Here is a 20,888-nt window from a genome sequence, read left to right on the forward strand (position 1 = left end):
ACACACACTGTCACCTATTGTTTGTGTGGCCTTCCCTTTAATTTTTTTTTAATAGCTGTACATCTTTTTTGACCAGTGATATGCATTATTTTACATATTATCATCTGACTACTAAAGATTCTGTATAGTATTCACAGTTCCATTGGTGGTGTAGATTTTCATGTGGGCTATCCTGGAGTCACAAATTTAAAATGATACACATTGATAGCTGTGGGAACGAGGAGCTGTGGCAGGCTGGATGCAAGTTTGACTCAGGGAGAAAAGGCACAGGATAATGGTGAGCATGTTCTTAGGGAGCAGGATGGAAGAATATAGGTGGTATTGCCGAGGGGTCCATATGAGGACCGTACCCTTTGATAGATATTAATGAACTAGACTTAGAGTCAGAGAGCCTTTGGTCCAACTCATACAGGCAGACCAAATATTCTAAGTTAACCTAGTCCCATTTGCCAGCATTTGGCCTATATTCCTCTAAATCCTTCCTATTCATGTACCCATACAGATGCAATTTAAATGTTATAATTGTATCAGCCTCCACTACTTCCTCTGGCAGCTCATTCCATACACACACCACTCTGAGTAAAAAAGTTGCTTCTTAGGCTCCTTTTAGATGTTTTTCCCTCTCATTGTAATCCTATGTCAGAAGTCATGCAACATCAGTTATAGTCCAACAGATTTCTTCGAAATCACAAGTTTTTGGTGCACTGCTACTTCGTCAGTTGAGGTGGACATTCAACTGTCGTGTTGTCGTGTGACTTCCGACTTTGTCCATCCCAATCCAAAACCAGCACCTCCACATCTTAAACCTATGCCCTTTAGTTTTGGACTCCACAACCCTGGGAAAAAGACCATGGCTAGTCACCCTGTCTAAGCCTCTCATGATTTTATAAACCTCTATAAGGTCATCCCTCAGCATCCAACACTTCAAGGAAAATTGCCCCAGCCTATTCAATCTCTCCCTATACTTGAAACCCTCCAACACCAGGAACATCCTTGGAAATCTTTTCTGAACCCTTTCAAATTTCACAACATCTTTCCTATAGGAGGGAGACCAGAATTGAATGCAGTATTCTAAAAGTAGCCTAATCAATATCCTGTACAGCCACAACATGTCCTCCCAAATCCTATACTCAATCAATGCCCTGAACAATGAAGGTGGCACAGTGGTTAGCACTGCTGCCTCACAGCGCCAGAGACCCGGGTTCAATTCCTGCCTCAGGCAATTTCTGTGTGGAGTTTGCACATTCTCCCCGCATCTGCGTGTCTCACAGTCCAAAATGTTAAATTGCTTGTAGGGGAATGGGTCTGGGTGGGTTGCTCTTCGGAAGATTGGTGTGGACTTGTTGGGCCGAAGGGCCTGTTTCCACACTGTAAGTAATCTAATCTAATCTAAAAAAAAAGTGTACCAAATGCTTTCCGTACTACTCTGTTCACCTGTGACTCCACTTTTAAGGAGCTATGAACCAGCACCCCAAAGTCTCTTTGTTCAGAAACACTCCCAAGGACCTTACCATTAAATAAAATGAACCCTGCCATGACTTGCCTTCCCAAAATGCAATACCTCATATTTATCTAAATTAAACTCCATCTCCAACTCCACCATCTGATCAAGGTACCATTATACTCTGACATAACCTTGTTCACTGGCAATTATTCCACCAATTTTGGTTTCATCTGCAAACTTCCTATGTTCATACCCAAAGAATTTATATAAATGACAAAAAGCAATAGGCCCAGAAATGATCCTTGTGGCACACTGGTGGTCACAGGCCTCCAGTTTAAAAAGCAACCCACTATCACCACCCTCTGTCTTCTACCTTCGAGCCAGTGTTGTATCCAAATGGCTAGTTCTCCCTGCATTCCATGAGATCTAACCTTGCTAATCAGTCTTCCATGTTGAACTTGTCGAATGCCTTACTGAAGTCCATATAGGTGATGCCCACCTCTGTGCCTTCATCTTCTTGGTCACTTCTTCAAAAAACTCAATCAAGTTTGTGAGACACTATTTCCCACACACAAAGCCATGTTGACTATCTCTAATCAGTCCTTGCCTTTCCAAATGCATATACATCCTGTCCCTCAGAATCCCCTTCAACAACTTGCCCACCACCAAGGTCAGGCTCACCGGTCTATAGTTCCTTGGCTTTTCCTATCCACCTTTCTTTTTGTTTATTGAAACGATTTTTATTCTTTACAGAACAATAAAATTACAAAAAATATAACAATCTGAGAGTGTAACAACTGTTACAATAAACTAACTACTACTCTACTCTACAAAACAAATAATAAAAAAGCTACCCATACTATTCAATTAGTACTTGAACAAACTAGATTAATTTAAATAAAATTACCCCACTTTGAGCAACCCTCTCAAAGCTCCTTATCACTAGGAGCATCAGTTAGCAATCCCGTATTTATTTGGGATTCTTCCTCTCAGGGCACCTGGCTCGTCAGACCCAGGTCTCATGGCGAAACAAAAGCCCTAGTTAATATGGCTGACAGATCTGCTTCTGGATGGTTCAGAAAGGGCCACCACGTCTTGTAGAAAAGTTCACTTTTCTGGTGCACCATACTTGTACGGACATCCAGGGATGTGTTCCATAACTAATGTATACCATTCCGGCAGGCCCAGAAGGCTTTCCAAAACCCAACTCATCAAAATGTTCTTCCTTACACAATATGTAAAAATATTAAACAGCTTTTTCCCATGCTCATCTAAGGAAGGCAAATTTGACAAGCCCAGGAGAAGATGCAGTGGATCTATCTTGACCTCAGTCCTCAGGACCCCCTCCATTACACTTGCTATTGTGCCTCAATACTTGTGGCATGACCACAAACAATGGGTAAAAGTGCCTATACCTATATTGCATTTAGGGCACAATGGAGAGGGTCCCTTTTTGAATTTCGCAAGCTACTCTGGGGCCAGATAAACCCTGTGAAGGACCTTCAGCTGCATAGCATGCACTCTGTTGCAGATCAAAATCTTTCTCATGTTCTCCCAAATGTCCTCCCATATCTCTGATGAAATCTCCACTCCCAACTCTTGCTCCCAGACCCCACGGAGACGCTCAATATCTTTCAAGGCGCCATCTCCCAGTAAATGGTAAAGGGTGCTAACCAGGAAACTGCCTGTAGTCTGAAGCATTCTCCTCTCTATGTCAGACCTATAAGGATCAATCAAACTGTAGGCTTTTTCTGAATAAAGTCCCGAACCTGAAAGAAACGAAAGAGCTCCTTATTGGGAAATTCATATTTGCGACTCAACTGATCGAAGGACATCATGACCTCCTCCTCAAATAAATCTCCCAGGCAAGAGATTCCCCTGGATCCCATAACTTAAAACCAGAGTCCATCAACCCTGGCTGAAATCCTGGCATTCCTACTATAGGAGTGAGAAAGGAGGTTTCAGATAAACTGCCTTCACTTTGTCGCATCACTCTCCAGGCTTTAACCATACTGATGACAATTGGGTTCCATGACTGTCCTCACCTTATCCATGCATAACAGATTAATGGGGGCACTTCATCAGGGAGACCTCGATATCCTCGAATTGACCTCAGGTCCTCACACGTCCAATCATTCACAAAGGATAGAAGAGGGTTTATTTGATACCTCAATATCTGGAAAGTCTACCCCCCACATTCCCTGGGGAAGCTGCAATTTGGCAAGCTTAATGCAAGGCCACCTGTGATGCCAAATAAAAGAACCAAGCCAACCATTGAGTATCCGCAACATTTGCCCATGCACCATTAGAGGGAGCATTCACATGGGATATAATAAGCGAGGAAGAATGTTCATTTTAATAAGAGATATTCGGCCTAACCAAGATATTGGAAGAACCTCCCAACGCTGAAGATCCTGCCTTATCTTATTGAACAAGTGCACAAAGTTAGCCTTATATAACTGGTCAAAGGTGGGAGTAATGAAAATGCCTAAATACAGAAAACCTCCTGGGACCACCTGAAAGAGAATCAGATTTCACATTTGAGATCGGATATTACCCCAAGTTTAGCAGCAAGATGGGCCTGTATGAAGCTCAGACCTCCACAGCCTTCCCTCTCTTGAGGATGAGAGAAATATTAGCTTCTCTCAAACAGGGCAGGAGGCAGTCCTGACTGTACAAATAATTGTACATGTCCAGCATTGGCCCAGTAAACATATTCATCAATTCCTTATAAAACTCACTCGAAAGGCCATCTGGGCCCAGTGCCTTACCACTTTGGAGCTGCCTTACCGCCTCCTGTGTCTCCTGCACTGTCAAGGGAAGCCTGCTCTGAAGTCTCACCTGGAAGGTCCAGGTTCTTAACGAAGGAGTCCATTTTCACCAAATGGTCCTCACAGCCCTCCGACTGATATCGCTTGGAATAAAATTTCCTAAAAGCCATATTAATCTTTTTGGAGCCACAAGTAAGAGTCCCAGTGCCCTCTCTGATAGGCATGATAGATTGGGGAGGTGGTGGCGCTCTTTCCTAGCCAAATATGCCAGATATTTACCTGGCCTACACCCTTACTCAAATATCCTTTGATTCGCAAAAGGAATCTCTCTCTCTCCTCACTGTTTGAGAAAGTAAGGAATTCAGAGCAGCCTGGAGAGCTGTAATTCGCTGTAATTTAATCACAGATGGCCAATCAAAGTATGTGATCTCGGCTACCTTCAGCTGGGTCTTGAGCAGACGTTGCTGCTTTCCCCACTGTTGTTTCCCCACAATTAGCTGAATAAGAGATTATTATACCCCTTGCATAGGCCTTGGCAGTCTCCCAGAGCACAGACAGGTTACTGACTGTGTCCGAGTTGATATCCAAAACCACTTTAAACTCCCACGAAAAGTATTCAATAAATTTACTAATCTTAAGCAGAGAGGGATCCCAATGCACCAATGCCACAAACGTACCCCATTGTCCCTGACCTAACAAGATTGTGGTGGTGAGTTATTTCCAATGATCCATGGTGGAAATTAATACTTATTGCATGCTAAAGAATACAAAAGAGTTTCCCAGTCACAAAAGTTGGGAAAGCTGACCCACCTTAAAGATTCTGAGAATTTAATACCAAGACTTTAATTAACTTTTGTGAAACTGAACTTTTGTCTCCTCCTCAATTAAGTCCTCTTCTAAAAGCTGAGCCCAGATATCATGCCTAACAGTTGGAATAAAATTAGCAATCACTTAAATAAATATGAATTAAAAAATGTGATGTGGATTTGTTAAGGGAAAATTGAAGTGAGCTAACTTGCTCAAGTTTTTGATGAGCTAATAGGGAGGATTGATGTCAGTGATGTGATTGATATGGTGTAAATGGTTTTCTAAAAAGCATGTCATAAATTGCTACTGCAAGCTTGTCAGTGATGATGAAGCCTTTGGAATTAAAGAAGTAGTGGCAGCAGTTGGCTGAGTGACAGAAAGCAGACAGAAGTAACAAATACTTGCTTTTGGACCAAAGGATTGTATTTAGAGCAGGTCCGCAAGGATCAACTTAGAAGCACTGCTTTTCTTGATCTATATCAATGACTTTGGTGTGCAAGAATATAAGAAAATAAAAAAAAAGGACAGATGTGGGCCTTTCAGTCCCTCAAGCCATTCTATAAGATCATGGCTGATCTGCCCTCGCCTTACCTCCTTTTCCATGCCTGCTCCTCATAAACCCTCAACTCCTTGGTATTTCAAAAATCAACTACCTCCTCTTAATACTTATGATCTAGCTCTACAAATCTCTGGGGTAAACAATGCCAGACATTCACTATTCACTGAAAGGAAGGAAGGATAGTGAAGAAGACATCTGGTGTGGCAATCTCTACTGGTCAGTGCATTGAGTATAGGAGTTGGGAGGTCATATTTTGGCTGTACAAGACATTGGCTCGGCCACTTTTGGAATACTGTGTGCAATTTTGGTCTCCCTGCTACAGGAAAGATGTTGTGAAACTTGAAAGAGTTTGGAAAAGATTTGTAACGATGTTGCCAGGGTTGGAGAGTTTGAGCTATTGGGAGAAGCTAAATAGGCTGGGGCTAGTTTCCCTGGAGTGTCGGAGGCTGAGGGGTGACCTCATAGACTTATAAAATCATGAGAGGCATGGATAGGATAAATAGACAAGGTCTTTTCCCCAGGGTGGAGGAGTCCAGAACTGGACGGCATAGGTTTAGGGTGAGAGGGGAAACATTTAAAAGGGACCCAAGGGACAACTTTTTCACACAGAGGGTGGTGCATGTATAGAATGAGCTGCCAGAGGAAGAGGTGGATGCAGGTATAATTACAACATTTGCAAGGCATCTGTGGGTATATGAATAGGAAGAGTTCAGAGGGATATGGGCCAAATGCTAGCAAATGGGACTATATTAGTTTAGAATATCTGATCAGCATGGCCGTGTTGGACCGAAGGGTCTATTTCCGTGCTGTACATTTCTATGACTCTATGACTCTAAATTCTTTTACATCTCAGTTTTGAAATAATTTTCCCTTATTCTGTATCTACATCTCCTAGTTTGAGATTCCCCCACTAGTAGAAGCATCTTCTCAACATCCATCCTGTCAATTCCCCTCAGAATCCTCAAAATTCCATTTGCCTCTTTTGGTGACATTTTGTGTTCAATGCACAATTAACACCTGAAACTCAATTCAAATAATAGTTGCTTTTTGATTTTTTTGACCTCACACTTTCTGAATGCAACTCCATCTGCCAAGTTTTGCTCACTCAATCTATTTGTGTTCCCTCGCAGATTCCTTGTATCTTCACCACATCAGCATTTCACTCTGACCTTCTCCTCCAAGTCATTAAAATATAGAACATAGAACAATAAAGCTCAGAAACAGGCAATTCAGCCCACCATGTCTGTGTCAACCATGAATGCTGTTCTAAACTAATTTCAACTACCTGAACATGATCTGCATCCCTCTATTCCCTGCCTGTTCATGTGTGTGTACCTGAATGCTTCTTTAACTTGTTATCGCATCTGCTTCCACCACCTCGTCTGGCAATGCATTATGGGCACTTAACACACTCGTATTTTTTAAAATCATGCCTTGCAAATTTCATTTAAATCTTTCCTCTCTCACCTTAAACCTATGCCCCGTACTATTTGACATTTCCACCCTGAAAAATGCTCTAACCATCAAAGCTATCCGTGACACTCGTTATTTTATATACTTCTATCGGTTCACCCCTCAGCTCCTGACATGATCAAGAACAATCCACATTTGTCTGATCTCTCCTTATACTTAATAGACTCCAATCCAAGCAACATCCTGGTTAACCTCTTTTGCACCTTCTCCAAAGCCTTCACATCCTTCCAGAAATGTGGTGACCAGAACTCCACACAATACTGCAAATGTGGCCTAACTGAAATTTAATACAGTTGCAACATGATTTGCCAACTTTTATAATCAATGCGCCTTCTTTACCACCTTATCCTCAGGGAGCTACAGATTTGTGCCTCAAGATTCCTCTTAAATCACAAGCTTCCGGAGCATTGCTACTTCGTCAGGTGACTTTGTCAAACCCAGTCCAACAGCAGCACCTCCACATCATTTCTCTGCCCAAGTTTCCAACTGTTCTACATCCTGCTATATCCTTTGACAACCTTCCTGCTATATCCTTTGACAACCTTCCTGCTATATCCTTTGACAACCTTCCTGCTATATCCTTTGACAACCTTCCTGCTATATCCTTTGACAACCTTCCTCACTTCCCAATTTTCATGTTATCTGCAAATGAATTAATAAGGTCATCTATACTTTCATCCAAATTTCTGAATGCATATATTATGAATAACGTAAGTCCCAACACTGATCCTTGGGCAACACCACTAGTCACAGATCTCCAGTCAGAAAAACAACTGTCTACAACTACCATCTGCCTTTTATAGCTAGTAACTTATTGAAGTCTTAGGACTGATTCATATGGCACTCTACCAATTGTTTCTTTCCAACCTTAAAAAGGCATATGGGATCCTGGGTTTTTAAAAACTGGGTCATGGAGTACAAAAGTAAGAAAATTAAGGCAAACCTTTATAAAGCATTGGTTTAGCCTTAACTGGAGAATTGTGGCTAATTCAAGAGAATGCATTTTAGGAAGGATATGAACACATTAGAACATAGCCAGAAATGATTTACAAGAATATATTCCAGGGCTGAGTGACTTCAATTTTGCGCTCAATGGTTGAAGTTTAGGATGTTCCTTTTCATGAAGAGACAGATGAGAGAAAATCTGTTGGAGGCTCTCAGGTTCAACACTCACTGGGTGAAGAAATCTCTCCTCATCTTGGTCCTAAATGGTCTATTACATATTCATAGGCTATGACCCCTGGTTCTGGACATTGGAAAAATCCTTCCTGCATTTACAGTCTAGATCCGTAAGATCTACTGGAAAGTAGGGGGAGAAATTATGACTTTGGAAAAATCTAGATATTTGTATGCAAATATTTAAGTAAAAATCACAACACCAGGTTATGGTCCAACAGGTTTATTTGGAAGCGCTAGCTTTCGGAGTGCTGCTCCTTCATTGGGTAGCTGTGGAGCAGGATCTTAAGACACAGAATTTATAGCAAAAGATGACATGCAACTGAAACGATATTTTGAACAAATCTAGATTGGTGTTACCTCTTTCATCTTTTAGAATGGGTTGAAGGTTTCGGTTCATTAAAATGTAAATCCCAGAACTTCTTTTAAGTCACATTCTCGAGATAACTTAAGGTTTTTTTTAAAAAAGTGACACCTTAACTCAGACAATGCACTAAAGGTGTAAGGTTAGGGTCTGTCTGTATCCCAATGTTGAGTCAAACTGGTTCTATTTCCAAAGTAGGAATTTATAAAATGTTACATGGATTTACTGCCTGCATTGACTGCTTGAAGATTGTACACTTTTTGAGAAAAATAGAATGTGTCTGCAAATACAACTCTGCAAATACAAATTCACCTCAAAGTATATGTGTGTGTATCTGCATGTGAGAAAGAGTGTGTGTGCATGTGAATGTATGTGCATGTGTGTGAGTGCACGTGAGGCAGTGTGTGTTTGCATGTGCTCGTGCTTGGTAGAGTGAATGTATGAATGTGATGGAGTATAAACCTGTGAGAAGGTGTGAATGTGGAGGATGTATGTGTGTGTGTGTATAAGAGAGAGCATGGATATGAGAGAGGGTCTGCGTGAGTGTGCATTTGCATTTGCAGAACTGTATTTGCAGACACATTCTATTTTGCTCAAAAAGAATACAATCTGCAACCAGTAACATTTTATAAATTCCTGCTTTGTAAATAGAACCAGTCTGACTCAAGATTGGGATACAGACAGACTCTAAACTCGCACCTTTAATGCATTGTCTGAGCTGAGATGTCACATTTTCTTATAAAATCTTATATTTTAAATATACTCTTTCAGTTGCAATACACTATAATCTTTTGCTATAATTTCTGTGTCTTATGATTCTGCTCCACAGCTACCTGATGAAGGAGCAGTGCTCCAAAAGCTAGTGCTTCCAAATAAACTTGTTGGACTATAACCTGGTATAGTATGATGTTTAACTTTGTCCGCCCAAGTCCAACACTGCCACCTCCACATCATAACATTTAAATTGTCATATTTAAACAGTAGGCACTTTAATTCTCAACTTAGTGCAGAATTGAGTTTTTGAGATAGTTATTTATGGTTTTTGAATTTTCTCCGCTTTTAGCTCTGGTATGTTAATAACCTTTCTTTCATTTGGTTATGTTTCATGGTTATGTTGTATCTAGCTATTTGTGTGCCTTAACTCGACTGTTCACATAGGGCATATATTGAGCACCAAACACTGATATTTTGCAATGCAAATTTACATGGGGATGACTGATGTTTTGAGACATTTGTAACCAACGAATCAACATTCTACCTTCGAGATTACTAATTTATCTTTCATCCATTATTTAAATGCCTCACAAAATGCATTTAGCAAACTATTTCAAATGCATTGGGCATTAAATGTGCCTAATTAAACCTCTGATGTCTTCATACTATTGTGGTTATTTAATTTAACATAATCATTTCTATGATTGCATTTAAATCTCAAAATGAAAATTTTTTTTGGTGAGTAAATCTGCTTTGGATCAGCAATTCTTTTTGTGACCATTCGCTGTGAAATCCACTAAAGCCCAAAGGGAGACGTCTTGATTATGATGAGCGATTATCCTGTACTTGTTACTTCTGGTGCTGGCAGCATTCAACCATCTTGCTGTCTGCCTTTTGATAGTCACATTCACATCTCAAAGGTAGCATACACTGTCATACATTCAGCCATGACAGTATCAGTTGGTAGCATATTTACCCCCAAACCATAAGTTGTTGGTTCAGGTCCCACTCCAGGACTTAAATACAACAATCTTGACTCCAGTACAGTACTGAGGGAATGCTGCACTGTAAAAAGGTACCATCTTTGAAATGAGCATGTGAGCATTAAACTAAGACTCCATTGGCTCTGTCAGGTTAAAGTTAAGGTACCAACACAAGACAGGGTAATTATCCCTCAGTAATCTGGCCAATAGCAAGGGAAGGGTGATAAAAAAAAAATTGATGAACAGGGGAAAGTAGAATATAACAGTAAGCTAGCCAGGAATCCAAAACAGATTTTAAGAATCTTTGCAAGTAAATTAAACGACAATAGCTAAAATATACATCAGTTCCTTAGAATCAAAAACAGGAGAAACTATTATCAGAATAAGGAAATGCCACAGATGTTGAACAAATAGTTTGTATCTGTCTTCGCAGTTTGAGACACAAATCACCTGCAAAAAACAGTAAGAAGCATCCTTACAAGGTCTGGCCGACATGTGAGTCCAGACCCAGAACAATGTGGTTTTCTCTTAACTGTCCATTCTGTTCAAGGGCAATTAGGGATGAGCAAATAAGCCACAAATACTGGCATTGCCAGTGACACCCACATCCTAGGAAGAATTAAAGGAGCCAATGATCACTAGATAAATCCTTTGGATTTAGAGGGGTTATCCTATGAAAAAAGCTAAGTAAATTGTGAAGTGATCTCATTGAAGCATGCAAGACTTAGAAGTGTCTTGATTGTATATACATTGAGAAATGGTATCCCCTGACTGTTCAATCAAGAAGTCAATCATTTAGGATTGAGATGAGAAGAAACCTCTTCAATCAAAGGATTGTTAATCTTTAGATTAAATTTAGATTTAATTGTATAACCTAGACAGCTGCAGTTCTGAGTATATTTACATTTAAATAGACAAATCTTTGGTCTGTCAGGAAATTAACAGATACTAGCTGAGGCAGAAGTTTGAGCATGATTGTACTGAATGATGGAGCCTCAAGGAGTCTTTTGGTTGACTTCTATTTTTTGTGTTCTCATATTTATGGCAATGTGGCCAACAATCTTTAAAATGGACTTAACAGGTCCTTGTCTTCTATGACCTTTCACCTCCTACTTGAACCTGTACTCACAATGGTCCAAATTTCTGACCCTTTACTGAGCAAAAAAAAATTACATTCAGTTTATTCAGTTCTGCCTTCGAAATCCTTGAATAGGAGCCTCCAGTTACAGAACTGTGAAAATCAATCCAGGAATGTCCACAGCCAGAAAATCAATCCTAATTTTCACTTTTTCAGTAGTAAGTACTTCACAATCTTACAGCATAAATTATGTTTAAACTTAATAATTTAAATAATAAATGACCTGACATCACCTTGACAGCTCCTGGGAAATTGTCAGTATTTAAATGTAGATGATAGGTGGTAAAGGAGATAGTGAAGCAAATGGATGGAGAGGGTTGTTTTGAGTGTTAAAGTACTAGATTGAGGAAATTGGTGAGGAGTAGGCTACTGGGTGTTGAGGGTGTAAGGGCTAGCTGGATGAGGTAAGGGTCGTAGCTGGTGAATGGGATAAGGTGCTGGGTGGGTGAGTAGTGCCGGTTGGATGAGAAAGGTAGGGAAGGAGGTGGAGATTTGGTAGCAAGGTGATGAGGGATTAGAGTGCAAGTGGTTGAGACAGATAGGCTTTCAAGTAAGTGGATGAATGATCATGATAGGTCAAGGGGTCAGTTCAAGGGGAGGTGTCATGTTGAGGATACATGTATTGTTGGAAGTGGAGAGGTCAGGTTGGCAGTGGAGGAGAGATGTCAGTTCAGGGGAATATTCCAGGGTAGTCTGGAGGGTTTTGGATCTGGTAGGGCTGAAGGTGTTAGGTTTGGGATGGGTGGTTGGGTCTGGCAGAATTGAGGTGTTAAGTTTTGGTTTGGTGGGGGCAGGTGTAGCTTGTATCTAGTGGAATCACGGAGCTGGGTCTGAAGATTGGTTAGATATGGGGTGTTGTGACTAAACAGGGTTGTCAGGTCAGGCGGGACTAAGCTGGCTGTGGGGGCTTGGTGCGTCGGGAGTCAGTGGGAGGTATTGCATGGTGATCGGGATTCAGTTTAATAATTATACAGAATGTAGAGTAGGATATAGTTACTCTCACCTTTCCAGCATAACCATTAAGCTTAAGTGAGTCAGAAATAATCTGAAATGTTCCACTCAAATTTTCCAGGCAATTCCTACAAAACTGGCTGCATCAAGACTTCTGCATGGTCCTGATATGGAACTCCAATCTACCCTTCAGATAAAAAAAATGTCTGACCATCAGAAATTATGATGAATGTATTATTACAGCTGCTCCATGAAGTGTGTACACCCATTTGTTTCTTCCCTTTATAAGTACTGATTAATCTGCACAATAACCACAACAAACAGCAGCTAATGAACTTGAAAGACCCTGTACAGAAAACAAGCAAAACTAATGTCATTTACAAAATACCTTGCAAGAACTGTAACAAACACTCCATTGGAAAACCAAGCAGAAAACTAGCCACAAAAAGACATGGCACACTCTCACTAGTATCCTTACATACAAATGAGGAAGGACACCACTTCGACTGGAACAACACATCCATCCCTGGACAAGCCAAACAGAGACATGCACGAGAATTCTGAGAAGCATGGCATTCTAACTGCAACTCTATCAACAAACACATCGACTTGGACGCCATTTACCACCCGCTGAGAAAAAGAACAGGAAATGACATCACCACAGGAAATGACATCACCAACCCAAGGAAACCTAAACACATAAATAGAAAGTGGGTCACTAACACCAGTGCTTCACAGGAGGGTCACTGATGATGTTACCTAGTAATGTGACAAAACGTCCAAAAATGAACTTTCCAGCTCAGCGAGCAAACTTACATCCAGAACCTCAACCTGAGCTACAAATCTTCTCAAAACTCATTAATCTGCACATTGTTTTTGCAGTTTCATGCTAGCTTTCTATTGCTCATTAAGGAAGTCTTCATAAAAGTTGGTAAGCAACAAACAGAAACATATTTGACAAAAAAGAAAGAAGAGAAATCAGAGAAAAACGCTTATTTTCACACAGCAAATTATCAAACTGGAATACATTTACTTAAAGGATGAATGAATTAGAATTCAACAAAAAAAATTCAAAAGGAAATTGGATAAGTGCATTGAAGGGAAACTTTGTCCATAGACCATGCCTGTATTAATTTAGAAGGTATCCAGTCAAACCAACTGAGAGATATTCCAAGATTTACAATTACAGAGGAACAATCCTGTCGAGCACTTATTTAATTTGCTACTATTCAGCTTTGGCCTGCTACCCTCCTTACAGATTAAATCTCCCACATCACACTTGTACTCCAACAGACCTGGATGATGGGCAAGCTTTTCCAGTGCTAAGACGTCCGTGCTAAATTACTTACACTTTCTCTACAGCCTAATCTCCCATCAATATGGTTCCCAGCCTTTTTGTGATAAGTAAATTTTTCTTAGGAGATCCATTATTTCACTTATGTTGGACAAGGTTGTATGGGAAACAATTATGCATCTTGTTACTTTTTCACAAATAATTTATTTTTAGGAAATGGATGTCACTCACAAGACTAGAGTTTATTCCTCATTCTTTGTCCTTGAGAAGACGGTGTGAATCCTCTCTTAGATCACTGCATTTTGTGTGATGCAGGTCAACTTCTCAAGGGCAACTAAAGACAGGCAATAAATGTTGGCCAACCAGTGATGCCCAAGTCCTACAAATGAGTATTAAAAAAAATTCATTCAACCCTTTTAGGAAAGGAATTCCAAGATTGTGAATCAATAGCTTTATCACTTTAATTCACAAAGATTAACTTGCAATGAACCAAACAGTCTCTGTTTGAGAGCAAGGAATTATGTACATTATAGACTTTTTATTGAACTGGTGGACATAAACAAACACCAAAGGCTACCTAAAAAAGGATTCTGACTTTTGTAACAGTGAAATAAAATTCAAACTTAAATGGATAGCTGTCAATTTAACACTGATTGGTAATGACAATAAGGATACATTAGTTTAACTGGCTAAAGCATTGATCCAGTTTAATTGTCCTTTTCCTTGGCGATTTGAGGAAGATACAATATTCAAGATTGAGTTAATTTTCATAAGTCAGCATGCATTCAAACACACTGATTAAGAAAGTATTCCTGAAAGTTGTTTTTAAAAACTTTTACCTCAATCACATTGATTTCTCAATAACCATGTTTATACACTGAAATTATAAAGGAAGCTCGATACTTTGTTGTGCAATGCCAGTTTGTTTTCCACCTCAATATTTTTAAAAAATGAATAATTTGATGAACCTAAAATTAAAAAAATAAAGTCAAAATATTCCTTGGGGTGGAGAGTCCATAACTAGAGGGCATAGGTTAAAGGTGAGAGGGGTAAGGTTTAAAAGGGACCTAAAGAGAAACCTTTTCACACAGAGGTGATGCATGTATGGAATGAAGTGCCAGAGGAAGTGTTGGAGGCTGGTGCCATTACAATATTTAAAAGGCATCTGAATGGGTATATGAATAGGAAGGGTTTAGAGGGCTATGAGCCAAGTGCTAGCAAATGGGACTCGATTAGGTTAGGATAATTGGTCGGCATGGACGAGTTGGACCGATAGGGCAGTTTCCGTGCTGTACATCTCTATGTCTCAATGACTGTATTTATGGGTATGAATCTCTTGGTAAGATACATACAAGGTATAATTGATAAGAATTCTTCAAAATTGCACAGAGAGAGTGTGCATGATGTTCTTGCTACTGTATTTATAGAGTCATTGAGTCATACAGGACAGATACAGACCCTTGATCCAACTCATCTGTGCCAGCCAAACATCCCAATCCGACCTTGTCCCATTTGCTTGCATTTGGACCACATTCCTCTAAACCTTTCCTATTCATGTACCTGTCCAAATTCCTTTTAATTGTTGTAACTGTACTTACCATCACTACTCCTTTTGGCAAGTTATCCCTCAGGTCCATTTAAATTTTTCTCCTCTCACCTTAAACCCATGCCTTACAGTTTTGAACTTTCAAACATAAGGAAAATACTTTGGCTATTCACCTTATCTATGCCTGTCATGATTTTATAAACCTCTATAAGGTCTCCCCTCAACCTCCAATACTCCAGGGAGAAAAGGTCCCAGCCTATCCAACTTATTCTTAAAACTCAAACCCTCTAGTCTCGGTAACATATTTGTAAATTTTTTCTGAACCCTTTCCAATTTATTGATATCCTTCCTATAGAAGGATGACCAGAACTATAAACAGTACTCCAAAAGTGGTTTCACCAATAGCCTATACAGCTACAACATGACATCCCAACTCCCATACTCAACACCCTGACCAATGTAGGCAAGTGTGCGAAATGCCTTCTTCACCACCCTGATCAATACCTGTACATTAATTCAATATGCATTCTTAAGCCGAAACCTAATCTTAAATTATATGTATAAAATATCATTTTATCAATTTTGTTCAGTCATGCAGAATAGATTTGAAAGTCACTGTATAAATACCAAACATCTGAGCTTAGATTTTTGTACATGTGTCCAAGTATCCCAAGGTACAGGATATGAAATGAATTCCCATGATTTTCATTGATGCTGCTCCCAATTCTTTAGGACCCGAAAGATTAAAACATAATGAATAGTTCTATTGATCAAATTGTGAAGCCCAATATATATGAAAAGTATGATAACAAATGAACAATGGACACAGTAGCTTAAAAAGATTAGCTAACATGAAATCTGCACAACATTAAATTGGATGCAAATACATATTTGCCTTTGTGCAAGTCATAAAATGGTGCCCTCATTCTTTCAGATTTGACACTTATTTGCAGGAATATTTTATTCTCCTGAGTAATATTTGTCATTTATTGCCAGTTTATTAAACCTGGAAGCAAATGCAATGTTTTGAAAATGATGGAACTTACCAATCTGTATTGCACAGTTTCTCTCTTAGGAGAAGATGTTTCAGAATATCATCCAAGTGTTGAATTTTATGTTTTACATAAATCCAAACCAGGAGGCACTCCCTTAGCACTGGACTGATGTTACATACTTTCTGTTGGGGCTCAGGCACTTGCCGAGGACACCGGCAAGTTGTTCTTACCTGAAGACCACAAAGGATATTTTGAGAAAGTAATAAAATCTCTAATATAACAAATTGAAAGTACTGCAGATGTTAGATATCTGAAATAAAAACAGAAAATGCAACAGATCGGGCAAAAGAGTCATATTGGACCTGAAATTCTTTTTTATATAATGAAGTAAAAAATGGAAATGTTATCTACTTGTAATTAACTATGTACCAGATGAAACAGGACATCATGACCAGTGAGTTACTGTGAGTCATGATGCTTAACAGATTAAATAAATAGATCAAAAGGAACTTGACCTCTGAATCAAGAATTCATAATAAAATTGTTCAAAGAAATTTCCATACTCATGCATTATTTGGATGTTATTTACTCTGTGTCATGATTCTTAAAATTCTGTGCTCCAAAGAGAAGCTTCCAAACTTGCAGATGTGCCATTTCAAAGCCAAACAATAAATAATCTACATGTAGGAGTCCTCTGATAAAACAGTCACACTGTTGAGCAATACCATCAAAGTAGCTATCAGAACCATCTGCAATTGTTTCAAGTTGTGCAAGCTTAGTACCTCAATCAAGGTAAAGTATCATTTATTCTCCTGAAAGACAAAGTTATTTATTGCTGTATACAACAGTTCTGTTTAAAAAGATTATAATATCTAAGCATTGGGTGGCCATGAAGCTTAGAGACTACGGGACAGATTGTCTCTACAAAGAAGGCTGGCTCCAATCAGAGAATTTTCTGACTCAGCAAGCCTGCCACAGTAGAAAATACCCCATTAAACACAATTTACATTTTCAGAAGGGGAGGTGGGGGCTAAGGATTGAGTCAGTCCATCATCCCCAGAAATAGATCAGAGATAGCCACAGGGATTGGCAAATAATGATGGGAGTTGTTTAAATGGATTATCTTTGTTGCTTGAGACTTTGTCTCAGTTATTTTGTTAAATTTCAGGCCCTCTACCTCTCACATCTTCATTCACATCAACATGGCTCCATGCCCCCTCCATGCTCCAATGCCAACTTAACACCACCCCAGGGCCTCCAACCAACTACTATGGCTGCTTTAAGCCCCATGCCAAAATAAGGCTAACTCACATCAACCCCCTTACCATCCTTGATCCTTACACCCTCCATGACAAGTCACCCAATATCTACCATGCAAAGACCTCAGGAACCATTCTGAGATGAAATAAAACCAAGGCATTTATATCTACTACAGCCTTCACTATATTAAAAAAAATTCATGAAAGTACATTGAAAATTTATGGTACAAACACTTAATCCATTATAAAAGCAATCTTTTATTCATAACATCATATTATTAATCCTTTAGCAATCTATTTGAGCTGCCAATTAAACTGTGAGTGTAGACGTTCCCATGATGAGATCATTTTAGCTCATGAAAGCAGCCAGGCATTCATAACGACGTAACAATAACTCTTATCATTATGAGTTGATCATGCAATCAGTTTTGGAATTACTAGAACAGGATGTTTGTAACTCTTTCTGACATTGGCAATACTTAAAAAAAATTTAAAGGGTTCTGGATTAAAACAACTTTATCCATTGTGAAGTCAGGTGAGTTATTTGCCACAGTATTCACAGCCTCTGACTTCCTAGCTCTTCATAGAATCATAGAATCCCTACAGCGTGGAAACAGGCCATTCGGCCCAACAAGTCCACACCAACCCTTCGAAGAGTATCCCACCTAGACCCATTCCCCTACCCTATTACTCTACAGTTCCCCTGACTAATGCACCTAACGTACACATACCTGAACACTATGAGCAATTAGCTTGACAATTCATCTAACCTGCACATCTTTGGACTGTGGGAGGAAACTGGAGAACCCAAAGCAAACCCATGCAGTCACGGGGAGAATGTGCAAATTCCACACAGACAGTCACCCAAAGCTAAAATCAAACCTGGGTCTCTGGTGCTATGAGGCAGCAGTGCTAATCACTGATCCACCATGCCGCCCTCTTGTAGTAACTGTATTTCACATGGCAAGTTCAGTTGAGTTTATGGTGAATGGTCCCCTATGATGTTGATAATGCAGGATTCAGTGATGGTAACATCATTGAATGGCAAGAGCAGTGGTTGAATTGGCTTTTATTGTTGATGACCATTACCTGGCGTTTGTGTTGCAGGAATATTATTTTTTGTCCCAAGCCTGGATATTGTCCAGGTCTGTTGCAATTGGACACGGACTGCTTCAGTATCTGAAGAGTTAAACATTGTGCAATCATTGGTGAACTTCCCCACCTCTGACCGAAGGTCATTGATGAATCAGCTGAAGTAGTTGGCCTAGGTTGAGCTGGTTGTAGTATGTTTGTCTGCCCACACTTTCATTTTCTCCCATTAAATCTTTAAATGCTCCTGTGAGCCTCTCTAGAATCTGAGTCATGACATCCAGCAATGTGGATTGCTTTTTTTTGTCTTACAAACTTTTCATTCATCAATCATAATGGATCTCTAGTCCCATGGACATGGATCAATTAAAATCAACTAAACCCAGTAGATTTATTTGGGATTCTCTGGTTGCAGACAGAAAGAAATCTATTTCATTGTCCTAGTCCTGTGGATATTTGTGTCAGTATGCTTTAATCATGGTTTTGTGAGTCTGATGATATTTCTCCAAAGCTCCCTGTGTTTGTGGATGATATGCAGTTGACTTCATGACCAAACTGCTGATGATGTTCCAGAAATCTTTATATATACAGTTAGAATCTTGATCAGATTGTGTCTCAATTGGTAAGCCATAATGAGTAAAAAACAAATTTACATTCTGCACTACAACATTACCTGCTATGGTTCTTAAAGTAATAGTTTCTGGAATTGCTCTATGATTTTTATGAAGTTTTGGACATGTAAAAATTTCTGTTTATTGATGCTCGCATTTTCCATATTCCTACGTGTCATATCATATCTCCTTACAAATCCAAGTAATGTCACTATTTGCTTAACAACTGCCCATTCTTCACCTACAGGTCTGTGAGGATGTCTCCACTTCCTCATCAGAGATCTGTTTTTAAGATGATAACACTCTGGAATTACTTCAGCTGCAGTGAGAGTTGTCTGGCTAATGTATTTAACTCCTGACCTGCTTTCTGAACCTCAATTAACAAAAACATGGTAAACAATTATCTAAAATTATCTTCATTCTTAAAGAGAGGCTTGACCACTCCACTTGTAAAATAAAGGAAATTAAAGAAAAGAAGATACAGATACAGTCTTCACAGCACGTATAAAGGGCTCACTACTTAATTCTGCAGTGACAGGAGGAGACAGAGGCAGTCTCCAAAATGGCTCTGCAAGAGGCCTCATGGAGGGTGGGGCTGACAAAAAGGAGGAGAATTATATGTCCAGGGCATTACCCTTCAAAAATCAAGTTCTCACTGCACAGCCATTACTAACTGATATGCTGTCCTTCCTAGTTCAGCTGCTGCACCCATCTCCTTCTCAAGGGGTGTGGCTCCCAGCTTCAGAAAGGACGGTTCTGTGGCTAAACAGGGACAAATGGAGGGATGAGCTCAGCAGTGCAGTGACAAACTGAAGATACAATGCTGGAAGGGGAAGCACTGTCTTTGGAACATGCCATGATTTTCCATAACGGTTGCTGTTGCATGCACTGCTCCTGACATTGATGAAAGTGACTGCGGATGCTGTAAAGTCAGAGCCGAAGAGTGTGGCACTCGAAAAGCACAGCAGGTCAGGCAGCAACCAAGGAGCAGAAGCGTCAACATTTCGTGAATAAGTGCTTCAGCAGGAATATTCCTGATGAAGGGCTTATGCCTGAAACACCAACTCTCCTGATGTGACATTGATGCACATGGAATACAGTGAATAATGGCACAGTGGAGGTGCCTCAGCAAGCCATCTCTTCAGCTGACATAATAGCCCTGCCTGCACAAGTACTACAGACACAAAAGTACCGCTTTGATACAAGAACAATTCCTTTTATTATTATATATATTTTTATTAAGCAAGTACAGACCGCCAATATTAGTGCTATGCTGCCAGATTTCAACAGTTACCTTCAGTTTCATGATCCACTATAATTGCCCAGAATGGGGCTGTGTGCCATAATTTACGAAATGATTAATAATGCAAAAATAAATTCTATAAGTCTCTGAGAATTGTCAGAGTTGTTACTTAATTAAAAAGTTACCTTTATTTTGATATATTACATGTCAGAAGAGGACACAATTTGAAATTGAACTTAACCGAACAGTCAATATTCCGTACCTGAAGTCTACAAACATTTTTGTTCACGTCTTCAACTAAATCACCGGTCCTTTGACAATATTCTTCATTTGATTTCACAGAGCCACAAATTATTTCTCCTGTTGTAATAATGAAACGAACACCCAGCAAAATATTTGGAAATGATTGATAACAGGTTTCACGTTCTGGAAGACCTAAGAACATAAAAATCATATTAGCAATAAGGTAGT

The 20,888-nt window shown here is 39.6% G+C and overlaps 1 protein-coding gene across 1 annotated transcript in view; it reads right to left on the reverse strand.

Annotated features, from left to right (window-relative positions):
* Nucleotides 1-20,888, reverse strand: part of tmem232 (transmembrane protein 232) — a 132,857-nt gene that overhangs the window by 60,226 nt on the left and 51,743 nt on the right. Inside the window, exons 8-9 of the mRNA XM_072583646.1 lie at nt 20,680-20,852; nt 16,267-16,445 (exon numbers count right to left, since the gene is read on the reverse strand). Of these exons, the coding sequence (XP_072439747.1) occupies nt 16,267-16,445; nt 20,680-20,852 (352 nt within the window). The remainder of the gene's footprint in view (nt 1-16,266; nt 16,446-20,679; nt 20,853-20,888) is intronic.

Source organism: Chiloscyllium punctatum, chromosome 2 (assembly GCF_047496795.1).
Source record: "Chiloscyllium punctatum isolate Juve2018m chromosome 2, sChiPun1.3, whole genome shotgun sequence".
Lineage (NCBI taxonomy): Eukaryota > Metazoa > Chordata > Chondrichthyes > Orectolobiformes > Hemiscylliidae > Chiloscyllium > Chiloscyllium punctatum.